Source organism: Choloepus didactylus, chromosome 18 (genome assembly GCF_015220235.1).
Source record: "Choloepus didactylus isolate mChoDid1 chromosome 18, mChoDid1.pri, whole genome shotgun sequence".
NCBI classification, from domain to species: Eukaryota; Metazoa; Chordata; class Mammalia; order Pilosa; family Megalonychidae; genus Choloepus; species Choloepus didactylus.
The window spans coordinates 48,612,365-48,626,888 of NC_051324.1; the positions used below are offsets into that span (position 1 = coordinate 48,612,365).

At 55.7% G+C, this 14,524-nt stretch overlaps 1 protein-coding gene across 1 annotated transcript in view; it reads left to right on the top strand.

Moving 5' to 3' along the window:
• LASP1 (LIM and SH3 protein 1) overlaps nt 1-14,524 on the top strand; it is a 39,400-nt gene that overhangs the window by 1,700 nt on the left and 23,176 nt on the right. Inside the window, exons 2-3 of the mRNA XM_037808479.1 lie at nt 5,508-5,602; nt 14,249-14,333. Of these exons, the coding sequence (XP_037664407.1) occupies nt 5,508-5,602; nt 14,249-14,333 (180 nt within the window). The remainder of the gene's footprint in view (nt 1-5,507; nt 5,603-14,248; nt 14,334-14,524) is intronic.

Below are 14,524 nucleotides of genomic sequence, written 5' to 3' on the forward strand. Positions count from 1 at the left end.
TGCCCCTCCTAGGCTTGGCGGGACCAGAGGAGAGGAAGGGACATATGGTGGGCAAAGGTGAAGGTGCTGACCTTCCCAGTGACCATTTCAGCTTTTGGAGGGCAGGAATTGAACTTGGAGGAACTTAGCAAGCAGAAGGAGTCTCCTCTCCAGAATTTATCTGTCCTTGCCTGCTGGGGCTTTTGCCCTTCCCTTGTGGTAGGGATTTTGGCCTCTGCATCCCGAGTTCCTTGTGTCCCCCTTTTCTCCACCGTCATGAATTGGGAACAGGCTGTGGGCACTTTCTTTCACCCAAATAAGGCAGAAGCAATATATGATGGAACGATTATGAGCTGGAAGTTGGGAGATTTGGACCTGATTCCAGGTCTGAATCTGCCAGCTTTAAGAGTGGCTCTGTGCCTCAGTTTTCATCATCTCTCAGATGGGTATGATGATGTCATTTCCTTGGAGGGGGGCAGTGCACTTGGAAAGTGCCTGTCAGAGTGCCTGGAAGGGGGTGTGGTGTAGGCTTTGACCTTCCTACCTTTCTGGGATCTTCTGGCAAACCCCACCCCCAGTTCCCCTTGTAAAGTCCTTCTGTGCTGTGCATCCTTGGCAGAGGCAAGGGTGTGGAGAGAGGGGCAGGGATCCTTCAAAGTGCCCTCCCCAGCTGTTCTCTGGCTCTGGGTGGCAGAAGACATTAAGGTGGAGGTTGCCGTAAAAAGTGGGAGTTGGTGATACCTGCTGCCTGCCTCTTTTTAGAGCACTCTCTACAGGAGGTGGCCAAGGGGAGGTCTCACCCCCATGCACTGAGCAGGAGGCCTGGAATATCCAGGTAGCACACAAATTCCTCCCAACCTCCTCCAGGCAGCAGGGACAGGTGCCTGGACTGGAAACACGTGCGTGTGGACACTGGGCTGAGACATGGGATGGTGGAACATTCAGGCCCATAGGCACTGTTGTTAACCAGTTTCTCAAGGTTTCCTACTTACAACAGGAGTCAAGTTGGACTCTTTCCCTACGGCACTTAGCCCACAACTGACCAAAGCATAAGCTAATTCCTAGATGTTAGCCTTTGGGCGATTTTATTTCCAAAAGACATGGGTAGGTAGAGGCCATTTACTTCTGCGTGGCCACCCTGCCCCCACCCCACAGTACCCAGTGTGCTCGGCACCCTGGATAAATATGTATTGCTGATGACGGTGTTTGAGGAAAGAGGTTGAGATTTGCTTCCCTAGAGGACTTCTGGGATTAGAGTTGAAAGCGAAGCAGGATGACCTCATTTGCTCATTCATTCAACAGGTATTTATTAAGCACCTACTCTGTGCCAGGCCCTCTGAAAGGCTGCCATGGGGCCTTTGGGGAGGGAGAGAGACCTTCTCTTTTTTATTATTATTATTTTTTCCTGTCTGCCACGTGTCCTTTACATTTTGAAAGAGGTGGAAAGTTCTGTCCCAGGCCCTGTTGGGAAGCATTTGCATCTGGAGACCTGCATTGTCCCCTTCCCCTGGCTCTTTTCCCCTGGCTCTCTTCCCCTGGCTCCTGGAAATAGGTGGGGACATTTGGGAAGGGCGGAGGATCGGTCTGCTGATAGTTCCCCTGGGATCCTCCCCAACCCAGGGCTCTGCCTATGGTTGTCTGAGCCCTTGAACAGGGAGCAGCAGGGTAGGAGACTGGCTGGACAGTGGGATGCCTAGGTTCAAGAATACAGAAAGGAGACCAGTCCTGGCTGCTGCGGTGCCCCATTTTCTTATCTGAAACTTAGGGTACTCTCTGGTCACCTTGTGACCATCCATTCACAATAGCTACTACTTATTGCAATGTGCCAGGCTCAGCCTTCACGGCAGCCTCACACAGTGGGTATTACTGATCCTGCAGATTTTGAACCCCGTAAACTGAGGCTTAGACTGGGAATGTGACTTGTCGTCCTTCCTAGCCAGAGTTGGAATTCAAATTCTGCTCAGCTCTTCTGCCCAGCATGTTTGCAGAAAGTACTTTCATTTACACTACTTCTTTAGTGTGGGAAGTGCTTTCCACCCCTTCCTGACCCTGGCCTGAGGCATGCTCAGGGCCTGGGGTCTTGTAGGGTTCTAGGGTGCTTTAGGAATGATATTGGTCTCCCCTTGGGAATTGGCCCCTGCCTTTAAGCCAGTGCCCAGGTGTCCGAATGAACTGGGCTGTTGACCCAGCCAGGGTGGGACTGGCGTTGCCTCTGGAGGAGAGAGAAACTGTAACCTTGGGTGATGGAGGGGAGGGAAGGTCTCATGCTCCAACCCTGAGCCCGGGTGCAGAGGGCCAGGTGGCAGGCTGCAGGGGCAGCGACCCGAAGCCCGAGCCGTGCTGCTCCTCCATACCCCCAGACAGTGAACTCTGGAAGGAAGGGGGCTGGCCTGAGCCTGGCCAAGTGAGAAGGGTCCTGGGCAGGGCTTTTGTCCCCACCAGCCCACATTTGCCTTTCTGTAGGGTGGGTTTTCTGTAGGGTGGGCTTTTGGTAGGGTGGGTTGCAGCCTTGAAGGCACAGGTGAGTGTCATGGGCGAAGCTTGGCGGAGCCTGGGATCTGGGCTGAGAGGACCCTGATGTGCACCAGAGGTTTGGGCTGGGGCACTTTGGGTTTCTGGAAGTCCACACGGGCACAGTGGGCTTAGTGGACAGCAGGATAGATTAGAGTTGCATGCCCAGAGGTGCACTTTGCTCCCCTGAGTCAAAAGATTCCAAATTCCTGCTTCTCTGGACTCTCCTTACCCTGAGGCCTCTAAGGAAGGGGGATTTTGCTCTGGAACCCGGCTGGGTGCCTGGGGCAGTGGAAGGAAGCAGACAGAGGGTCACTGTGGGATCTTATTGACTTTTCTTCCCCCGACTGTGTCCTTCACCAGACCCCATTGTCTTTGAGAGGGAGACAGGGTCTCTTTCATCTTGGGATCCCTGGGGTCCCACAGGGACTCTTGAGTGACTCACCATATTCTGCCTCCCCTCCCCACAGCTTTCCTACACTAAAGAGGGCACAGTGGCAGGAGCTGCTGGGTTTTCTTTAACCTCCCAGCCTTCTTCAAGAGGGGGAAGGGAGTGAGGCCAAGCAGCTAGAGGGACAGGTGTTAGGATGGCTTGGAGCCCACATCCTCTCCATACTCCTCCCAGCTCCTCTGCTCCACTGTACAGATACTGAACTCGGGTGACTTCAGTAGCCTGAAGGCACTCAGTCAGAGATGTTTTCATTATTCTCCACCTCCCCGAGCTGCCTGCAAGGGGGCAGGTGACCACCCACCTTTCCCAGCCTCCACCGTGTCTAGCTGAGAGTGATGTAGCTCCTGATTCAGGTGCCCACCACCTTCTTGCAGAGAGGCTCCCCTTCCTCCAAGTGGCAGCCCCGAGGGGTCTTGGGGAACCGCTGGGCTAGGGGTCTGCCCCTGCTCACAGCCCAGTCAGTGGTTAGTGTGCTCTGCCCCGGGACTCGGCCATCTGCTGGGGCGGGAGTGTCTGTCCCCCTCCCGTTTGCCTCCCCCCAGCCAATCAGCAGGCAGCCTTTGGAGGTCCCCGGGCCGAGGACAGTGCGTATTCCTGCATGTGTGTGTGTGAAAGTGGGTCATGGTCCGGATTCCAGAGAATGTTTTTCCTGGCAGGGCCCTGCGGGGGTGGGGGAGGCAGAGGCCCAGGTGGGGCGTGGGCGGCTACACACGCAGGGGACCGGGTGGTGACAGAGCTGGGGTGCTCGGCCAATGCCTCTCTGTTCTTGGGAGAGCAAGAGGGGCTGTCACTCCAAGGGCCCATGGGGGCAGGAACCGCCCTGTTTTAGTTTTCCAGAGGGGGTGTGCATTGGTATATGTACCTGGAGGAGTCTGGAGAAGTCACTTGCTGGGTGAGGGGTCGGGCCTAGGAAGCACTGCTCAGGGTGGGGGATGTGAACACCTCAGCAGGGCCAAGTGTAGACCAGCCATCCCTCTGCTTCCAGCTGGCCTTCTTCCCAAAAGAGTGGCTCTCCTGTCACAATGTTTAATTCCACCCTAAGAGATTCCTTTGGGTGTCCTTGACAGGGAAAGTACCCTAATAGAAGGCAGTTACCCCTGTGTTCTCTGGTTGGACGGGTGAGGGTCAGGAGGCATCCCACCCCCTCCGCTGTCTTTTTTTCTTCCCCCTCCTCCACAGTGTCCCAGAAGTAACTCTTAGTTTGGGAGATACATTTTGCAAAGCACTGCCTTGAAGGAAATTCCTTGACAAGTGGTTGAGAGGCAGCCTATAGCTGGGCACCTTCAAAAGTCTCCCTGGGTCCATCCCTGGCTTCTGGCATCCTTCTTTGGGGTGCAGGGGGAGCGTGTGCTCAAGATTGTCCCCTTGGCTGCCATTCTAGGGTGCCAGCAGTGCCAGCGGGGGATTTGTATCTCATTTGCATGGTTTGCCTGAGCAGCGATATTTCTCATATTTCTCAGGGACTGGGTCACTTCTTTTGCATCGTTTCTCCTTCCCTCATTGCCTTCTGCTCCACTGCCCTCCTTTGGCCACTCTGGATTGGTCCTGGCCCTGCTGGAGTCTTCCCTTCACAGTCACTCTCACCCATACACACTGTAGCTATTGAGCCCCCAACTGCACCCCAACAGACACACCCTGCAGTAAGTCCCCTTGGCTGAGGTTCATCCTGCCGTGCCTAATTCCTAACATTAGAGGTGCCAGGCATTGTGCTGAGGGCTTTGCAGCTGGATTCTCATTTAATCCTCCCAACAGTCCCAGAAGAGGTAGGTGTTGTTATGTCCATTCTACAGATGCGAGACAGGCTCAGTGATGCAGCACTCTTCCCCAGGTCACACAGCTAGTCAGGGGGAACTTAGGTGTCTACCATGGGGGGCTGATTCCAAGCTCTCCTGGGTGTTCTCCCACCTGATTTCCTGCTCAGGGAAAGAGAAGGATGAGGAAAGGGCAGAAAGGGTGCAGGTGGCTAGAGCTCAGGGCATCCACCCCCCCTCCTTTGGTTGGGGGTCCCGCAGCTGGAGCGGGGTGCTTGCAAGGCCTTGGGGTGGGAGCTGGGAGTGCCTGGTTTCCAGGCCTGGGTTCATCTTCTCTGGCCTTGTCCGGCTAGAGGAGCTGCTCTTCCACGTTCAGCAGCTGCTTGTTAGCAACCCCAGTGCAGCTTTGCATAAGCAATTAGACCTCTCCAGCTCTGGGGCCGAGGAGTGGCCTGGGGGGAGGCGGAGCTGACCTTTTGGGGGCTGCTTGCCACCACTCTAATTGGTCCTTTCCCCACTCACACTTCATGTCTGCCCCTCTCCTCTCTCCTGACAGCTCAAATTGCTGACTGATAGGGGGACAGAGAAGGGGAGGGGAGTGTCATCAGCTGCCAGAGCCTGTGACCTGAGATGTCCCCGGACGCCCTGGATAATTTGATGTTTTCCCCATCGATGTGGGCCTGGGCCAGACCCTGGGATGAAGCCCTGGCAAATGCCCCCTCCTGGGGCCTGAGCCCTGGTTCTGCGCCCCCCCCCCCACTCCGGTTCCTAATGTCCCAGTGTCTGACCATTGTCACCTCTCTGCCTTTCCCCAGTTCTGGCATAAAGCATGCTTCCACTGTGAGACCTGCAAGATGACACTCAACATGAAGAACTACAAGGGCTACGAGAAGAAGCCCTACTGCAACGCGTGAGTCCTGCCCTGGGCAGGGGCTGGGCGGGCACTGGGCTCCCTCCCCGAGGGCTTCCACCCCCTCTGATAACCACAAGGTGACCTTGCCCAGCGCTTCCACCCCCTGCATGCTAAATATTGATCACATCTCGTCCTCACCAAAGGGAAGGGCCTTTCCCAAGATCATACTGCTAGTGAGAGGCGTTCAAACCCAGCCTCTGGGTGTTAAAGCATGCGTGTTCTTTCTACCGCACCCTGCTGTGGGAGAGGGGTTGGGGGCCCAGCGTGGACCCGCCCAGCTGGCTGCCCCGTTTCTGCCCAGTTGTGCTTCTGGTGAGGGCTTCTCTCTCCTCTCGCCGTCCCAGCAAACGGCTGTCTCCTTCTCTCGCCTCCTCCACATCAGAGTGGCTGGGCACTGGCTTTGGGGGCTCCCTCCTTCAGTGAAAGAAGGAAACTCTCTGGGACTTTGGCTCCAGCCCCTCCTGGTGTGCTGTAGCCAGGGGCAGGTCTCCCTGTCTGGTGAAAGGAGGCTGTGGAGACCTTGTTTGTGTTTTTTAGTTTTCGGATGAAACTGGCTTGGGCTCTCTTCCTTCTGCCCTGACAGAAGTGGGGTCTCCTACCCCAGAGAGACATACCCCCATCTCAGAGGGACACCCCGTCTCAGGGAGGCCCCATTCCTTTCCATGCAGAGTCCTTCTTTCCAGTTGTGGAGAGTACAACATCTTCTGCCTTCACGTTGGCCTCGTGCGTGGCCAGTGCAGACTGCACCCGCTCTGCCAGCCGAGGCTCCGGAAGGTCCAGTCCCTTGTAGATGGCCGGTTGAGTACTCGCATTCAGGATCTGACTGGAGTCCAGAGTTTTTGTTTGTTTGTTTTGTTTTAATTCTCAGTCCAGAGGCTCATTGCCCCTGAAGTCCACCAGGAGGGGACGTTTGGGATTTTCCTAAAAGGAGTTTGGGGCACATGCCCCTTTTACCAGCTGTCTCTCCTCATCCCGCCCCCCACGTCCCTGCTGTTCCCACTGCCCCATCTCCGTGGGACTTTGGTCATTCGTCAGACATTTATTGCCTGCCTGCTGCTCCATGTCCAACCTGTGCCAGGTGCTGGGCAAACGGATTTATGACCCAAACCTCAAGCTCAAGAAATAGCGTGAACCTGATCCCTTGGGGAAGGGCCTTGGGACACTGGGAAGGTTGCCACTGGTGGAGGAAGGGTCAGGTCTCTCCCAGCTACCCCTTCTCTTCTTTTAGCTCCTACTGTTCCTCTTCCCCCTCCCAACCCCACCCACCCCCCAAGGGAAATGGGACATTCTTTGAATTCTTAAGGGCTCACATAAGCCCTGGTTCTAGGCAGCTTCCTCCCAGGATTGGGGAGTGGGGTGGGGTTCTGAGAAGCTGGGGCAGTTAACCCCTTGATTGCTGGAGCACTTCCGGCTGTATTCTGGGGACTGAGGCTCCTCTGGGGGCTGTCTTGGAACCCCTGCCCCCCAGGAAGAAGTCTGGCTGCATTCTGGAACTTTGTGGGTGGCAGCAAGCTGATGCTTCCCCATGACTTTTCTGAAGACTCCAGTAGCCTAGAATTCAGTGAGCGTTGGGAGTTGGAGAAAGAAATCAGAGGCTTGTCCTTGTTCTCTCTGCATTTTATCAGCCTAGTGCCAGAGTCCCAGCTTACTTTTCTTACCCTCTTCTGGGGAGGCTGTGACAAGTCGGGGCGGGGAGCTCCCACAGGGGCTGGGGCAAGTCTGGGAGAAGCTGAGGATGAAGCACCCCTGCTGCTTAACCTGCTGAAGCAGAGGTTCCTTTGTCCCTCTCCTAGCCCCTTAGCCAAAGAAGGAGGGTCACCCCTTCCCCCTTCTTTCCAGCCTTTCCAGCTCTTGCCTCTGTCACACCTAGTTGACCCTTGACCCAGCTGGGATGTTACCGGATAAGGGGCCCGGGGGATTTATGATCCAGCTGTATTTCACTCCAGCTGTAGTAGTGCATTGCCCAAGGCACTTAGTGCACCTCAGCCAGCATCTGCCGAGCAGTTGTCTGCCAACAAGCCAGGCATAAGCCAGAAACAGACCCAGCTGCAAGGGGTGCCCTCAGGACTTGTCTTAGCCTTGGTTTCCCCAGTTATAAGAGGGGATAACCCCTCTCCGCTGAGGGATGCCAGGCTCTAGGCCAGAGAGCATTTATTGGGCACCTAGTATGTGCCAGACACTGTGAAGTGTTTACTCTTACTCCCTTCTGTTTTCTTCCTGCCTCTGGCCCCATCCTTGGTGATATCCAGGTTTCTGAATCCTGGGGTTTCAGTTCCGTCCTGACTTTGCCTTGTGGACCACAGGCCTGGCTTCCTTCTCCACAGCACCACCCGCTCCATGCTAGGCTTAGCCTAGTACAGGACCCAAAAGGACAGGAAGTTGGGGCACACCCAGGGGGTGAGGGTGTGAGTTTGATGTGCAGGGAAGCATCTACATTCTGCCTATCTCTGGCCAGTCCCTGAGCCCAGGGAGGAGCCTGGGCCCTGCAGGTGAGAGGACAAGAGAGAAGAATTTCTTTTCCCTCTGGCTTCACAGGACTGGGCTATAAGTTCTAGAAAGCAACAGTAAGCAGTGATAAGGCCTCTTCTGCCTGTTTCTCTCTTTGCATCAGATTTGTTTGGGAGTGAAGCAGGGGAGAGAACACAGGCCAGACCTTGCAGGCGGTGGTGGACCCTATGTACGTGCTAATACACGTGTCCAGTACACACCCTGGGGCCGGGCCTGTAGGCATGCAGTGAATAGGCTGTGTCTGTGTTCACGCTCCCAGGGCCGCGGCCACCCAGGCACAGCACTGAGGCAGGGTAGGGGTGGGCTGCTTTTGCACAGTAGCTAGCTGGGAAAGAATCACCATTAATGGAATTCTTTCTTGAAGCTTCTAGGTGAGTGGGGTGAGGCAGCTCTGTTTGTAAGAGAAATATTTATGCCCTTAATTATTTGTTTTGTAAGCTGAATTCTCTGGAAGTGGGGCAGATGGGTCCACACATTGGGCTTGGTACAAACCTGCTTCTTTGTCTCCATTCAAATGGCCCAGAAGCTTGGTAGTCAGGTTCAGGGCGGGGATGGGGAGAAATGTGCCAGTCGAATCAGTGGGGCTGCAGAAAGGAGGTGGGATTGCAGGCCAAGGGGACCAGCTTTTAGGGTGTCAAGTAGGGGTGAGCATGAGCTGGAGTAGGAAAGTGGGGGACCCCTTTGCACCTTTCCTTTCTTCATTGAATGCAGATCTCATCTTCCAGTTTCCCTGAGCTGTGGGATGAGGATTGAAAAGGGTGGAAATGATCATAGTAACAGGGAGCAAAGGACTGTGGCCCCGCCCCTCCCCCAGGGTGGGGTTTGTGCTGGGCGGGGCTGGGTGCACAAGTGTCGCTGGATTCCAGGAAACTTGGGCTAATCCCTCTGCTTAGGAGGTGGGGCAGTGGTGGACAAATCCCCGGAATTCTCTGCCTCTAGCTGGAGGTGGCACCAAGAGTAGGGAGGGGCTGTGTGATGTATGTTTGGGGGGTAGGGGAGGCAAGCTCAAAGGGGCAGCCATGGTGGCCAAATGTAGCCCCTGACTCACTGTCCCCTGAGTCGCCTTGTCTCCTCCCACTCCCACTTTACAGATGAAGAAACTGAGTTTCATTGCTGTAACAGAATTTGACACAATCATTTGTCCTTACATATTGCCATCAGGGGCAAGTGCAGGCCTTTTTTCCTTCTTCTTTTTTTGCTTTTTCATTTTTTCCCTAAACCCTAAGGACTGGTAAGTTCTTCCTTGTGTCTAGCCTTGAGTTTTTGGCTGCTCATTTTTTTCCTCTGGTCAAACAATGCCTTCTTGTTGCTTTCTGTCCCCATCACTTCAGCCCCTTAGGCCTGGGGATGGGTGAGAAACTGGGTTAGGAGGGAGCTTTCCCCGCCCCTCGGCAGTGTTCCCAGCAGGGGCTTTTGGAATCAGCAGCTCCTTCCAGAGGCAGGATGTAGGGGCTGGTTTTTTGTTTTTTTTTTTCCCCTTTTGGTAAAACCAAAGGCTCCTTGTTGCTTTCATTGATGTATTTTTGTTCCTTCTTGAACAAAAAGCTGAGGTTTTTGAAGGGGTCCGAGCCTGCTGGAAAGGGCGAGGTTGCATGTAGAAAGGGGGGCTGGGCTTTCGGGGTCCTGGCCTGTTCTTGTGCTGCTTCTGGGATGAGCAGGACTGGTGAGTGGGGTTGGTGCCCTGCAAGCTGTCCCTGCCGCCCACCAGCCAGAGCCTTACAGCGGCTTGGCGTCCTCCCTGCCCCCTTGGTCCCTCAGAGTCCCTCAGAGAGAATTCCCTCTGGGGAAGGCCCCCCTCCCTGTATCCCCACGGGGATCTCTCGAGACACCTGCTTTTGAAAAGTTCCAAGTAGTAAGTGGCTTCTGACTGGGGATGGCTGAGGGAACCCAGAGGGTGTCTCCTAATGGACAGACTTGGAAACGGGTTGGGTTTGAAGGATGAAGTACCTTGTTGTCCCCCGACCCTGCCAGAGCTCTGAGGGCTGGGGGTAGACTAGGGTCCACCCAGTAGAGAGATGTCCACCTGCCCTGGGCTGCTGGGCTGTGGTGTCAGTGAGAGTATACTGGGCAAGGTCTCTCCTTGATACTGAGCCTCAGTTTCTTCCTTTGTAAAACGGACACGATGATAATGCCTGCCTTTTCCAGCCCAAAGCCTTGTGGCAGGTTTCAAGGGAGACTGTGCTCAGGACACCGTATATCAAGAAGTTGCTCTGAGTGCCTTTACGTTCTCCCGGAGGCCCAGGCTGCTGCCAACAGTTGCCCGATCGCCCTGCCCCTGTCCCTGTGCTTGTCCCCTTTCAGCCTCACCCAGAGAAGCTTTTTCCTGGTTTTGCCCTCATCCCTGTCCCTCTGCCTTGCCTCCAGTCTTCCCGCCCCTGTGGGCTCTCTTCCATGCCTCCCTTTTCACCAGGGATAAAGATAAAGAGTGGGAAGGGCCACTGGTGGGGAGCCCCCCCCCCACAATGATGGGCCGGGCATGGGCTGGCCCACGGAAGGGGCACAGAACAGCTTTGCTCTGGACCCAGCCCCAGGCCAGGTCTGGGACGCCCTGGTCTCCTCACCCTGCCCCAGTCTGTGGGGATGGGGTTCCAGTGGGGTCCCCAGCTGGGCTGTTGGCCCCTCGTCTGTCTCAGCTCCCACACTGGCAGACTCAGGCATCCCTACAGCCCTACTGGGATCTGTGGGTAATAGGATGGGGGAGCTTCAACCTTAGGACAGAGAGGGAGGGAAAAGATAAGAGTTCCCAGCAATTGTTTCTGGAAGGAGGTCAAATCCGTTGAAGCCTTCTTGGAAGCCAATCCTCTTGGTGGGGGATGGGGGATAGCCTGATGTTCTTAAGCCTTCCTTCTGGAGACCTGTCAGGGCACGCGTCTTCCCACCTAAATTGTCCCTGAGAACCCTGCAGACTAGCTCCTGCTTAACCTCATGGACTCCTTGCAGCTGAGGACACCCTTGCTGTCCATGCCTCTTCCCCCACCCCCATGGACACTCTCTCTCTGTCTCTCTCTCTCTCTCTCTCTCTCTGTGTCTGCTGTGCTGCTCTCCTGCCTGGAGCAGAGGACGAGGTTGCCATGGGAACCTGAAGCGCAGTGAGCAGGGGACCGGGAAGGGGAAGGCAGGGTTGTCTAGCTAGGGCTGGGGGCTGGGGTGGGGGCGTGGTGGGGAACAGGGTTGACCCAGCAGGAGAAATAGAGACCTTGCTGCCTGCCTAACCCCCTTCCTCTGGCCCAGGGGTGGGGCCTAGGATTTTGGAGACTCTCCTGGAGCTCCTCTTTAATCCAGTTAATCTGATGCAAGATTAAATCCCTACCCTGGATTAAGCTGAGACAGCATCTGGGCTGTCCCCCATCCCCCCACTGTCACTGCTGATGGGATTAGTGTTCCCACTCTGGGGTTGAGATCTGGGGGTCATAGTGGTTTCCTTAGTTGGACGCAGTACCCACCAACCCTATCCAGAGTCCCTTCCTGCATGGTGGAGGGTCTCCTGGGACCCATTTACAAGACCCTTCAGGTGGGGGGTGGTTTAACGGAGCCAGGGACCCGGCAGAGGCTGTGGGAGGCGTGTGAGCAGGACCCAGCACGTCTGGACCTGCAGCACAGGGTGTATCTATATATTCGTCACGAGTGAAGGAAGAATGCAATGTGTGTAGGAGCTGCGGAACTGCGGGGTGGGAGTGGGTGGGCGTGTCGGGTGCCTGGCTGGCTGTCCTTGGGCCACTGGAGCTGGCATTCCATTTTAACCCTGCAGATTCTGGCACAACGGGAAACCCTGGGGTTTGCAGACTGGCCCTGCAGCCATGCTTGCTGAGCCTGCCGGCTCCCCTGCCCCTGCTCTCCAGCCTGCCATCACTCTTCCTAACTAGCGTCATCTTCTCAGAATTGACCCTTCAAGTTCTGCCTGCATCTTCTTAGGGATCTCCTCTATCCCGTCCTTCAGGACCTAACTTCCCTCTTCTGGCATGTGCCTCTCAATTGCTCTCCTCACCTCCTCCCCCAAGATACCTTCCGAATGACTCAGATTTGGGGAGAGGGTCATATCAGAAGCACTCCCTCCTAGAATCTCAAGGCCAGCCAGTTCTGCTGGAGATCTTACTTCCGTTCCTTCTGCTCTTCTCTTCCTAGTCCCCAAGCACAGACTCCAGCTGATTCTGTCTTTCCCTGGAGCTCCTCAGCAGTGGGTGGTCCTGGCTGTGTGGAGGGGGACCCCGATTGGACCCACAGCCTTAGCCCCACCTTCATCCCTGAGCCAGTTCTGCTGTCAGCGGCAGGCACCTGTGTTTGCTTTTGTCTCCTCCTCCCTCTGCTGGGGATGCTGCATGCCTGAGCTGATCTGGGAAGCGGGGATCCAGGAGGGGCAGTGGGGGCTCTGGGGAGGGGCACAGCTAGAAGCTTCTATGTCCTGGATCGTGAAACTAGCCCAGAGGGGAAAAGGATTTGCCAGGGTCACCAGCAAGTCAGTGGCAAGGCCAGGGCCAGGCCTGCGCCCTTTCTAGCCACCCCCCTGCCGCCTTGGTTTAGTTCTCCAAACCCAAGTCCTGCCCTTTCCCAGCAGGGACCCAGGGGGAAGTGAATGTACAGCAGGTGGCTGTGGCTCAGGGTGATCAAACAGCTGGAGAGCATGGGTGAGAGAGAGCCCAGGGCAGGAGGGCACCTCATGTCCAGCTCTAGGGCACTCCAGCCAGCGGTGGGCGGGGGGAACACGCCTTGAAGGAGGTCCCTGGAAGCGATCCATCTCTTCTCCCCTGGGCAGTCTGTGAGTTGGGGATCTGCAGGTGGCACAGCCATGGTGGGGTGTGGTCCCCCTGTACTACAGATGGCCAGACCCTGGGCTCCTGCTCAAAGAGCTCCCACCGGTTCCTGAGAGAGCTGGGGCCCCTGTGGACCCCCAGCCATTTCACATACCAGCATATTGGTGTGGAGGGGCCACATCTCTTGTAGCAGAAAACCTGAGTCCTAGTGCCAGCCCAGCTTCAACACCTAGTGTGACCTTCATTTATTCAACAAATATTTATTGAGCACCACGTACTGTTGTAGGAGCTTAGGATAAAGCAATGAACAGAAGAAACCAAAAAGTCCCTCCCTACCTGGAGAAGTAGTAGAGAGAGAAGACAATAAACTGAGGTGATAAATGAGTTAATTATGAAGTCTGTTGAGTGACAAGTGCTATGAAAAGGGGAAGTTGAACTAGAGGTTCCTGTAGGTTTGACTCTGGGGGGCTGGCTGCCTGAGCTCCTGCTGCCCCCCATAAGGCAGCCTCTGTTCTGGGGGTCAGGACCCTGGTCTGGCCTGTGTCTTGAGATTGGAGGGGTTAGTTGAGATGGTGGGCTCTAGAGAGATCTTCTGGCTGCAGATCTGGATCCCACCACTTACTGGCTGTGTGCTTTGGCCACGTTCTGTGACCCCCTCCGAGCCTCAGTTTTCTCATCTATCAAGGGACGAATGACCCTACTGGCCATTGAGGCGTTTATGATAATTTGATGAACAAAGGCATGTAAGTTGTTAGCACAGGGCGAGCATTTGCTGTTGTTATTTTTGTTATCAGTGACCTCCTTTCCAGCTTCAAGCTGGTGTTCCCAAGTACGCTTCAGTTCAGTTGGACCTTGTTAGCCCTTTGAAACGCAGTTTTGGGGGAGTGTGCTCTCGCTCACCTCTTCCTCCAGGAAGCCCCCCTAGATATTGTGTTCCTTTCTCCTTGACTTCTGTCTCCTTGTCCCTCCTGCCCTTCCTCTGCTTGGTGGTCTTTATTTCTGGTCTTGGCTGAAGCTTTGTTCTGCCACCATGCCCATCTTCTCCCCGTCTTGGCTGGGCCCTCTTGGGTGGCCCAGCCTGCTCTCCCTCTAAGGCATGAATTTTCCCCACAAGGTATATAGAAAACATCAGAGATCTCCCGATGGCCTTCCGTTGGCTCAGGACAGAGTTCTGAGGTCGGCTGGCCCCTTAGGCCTCCGGCTTCTGCCCAGTTCAGCTGGGCCAGGCTGAGGCCGAGCAGCGTTGCCTCCCTGCTGCGGGGGGATGGGTGGGGGCTGCCCAAGAGGAAGAGGAAATCGCCAGGAGAGAGCGGGGGGCCTGTGAGAAGCCCAGCAGTTCCTGCCTCTTCCCCTGAGTGACCCCCACTCTGTTTCTTCTGTCCTGCAGACACTACCCCAAGCAGTCCTACACCATGGTGGCTGACACCCCGGAAAACCTCCGCCTCAAGCAACAGAGCGAGCTCCAGAGCCAGGTGAGGGGGTGGGGCCGGCGCTGTGCCCTGGTGGGGCGGCTGTTGTAACCCCTGGATTTGGGAAGGGCTTTTCCCCTCTGCAGCTGCTCTGCAGGGCCAAGGTGCAGAAATCCAGCACCAGCCTCCTCTCCCTGCCCCCACCCTGCTGCCCAGTTGCTCCATATTTCCTGACTTATCAAAGGAGTTGGAGC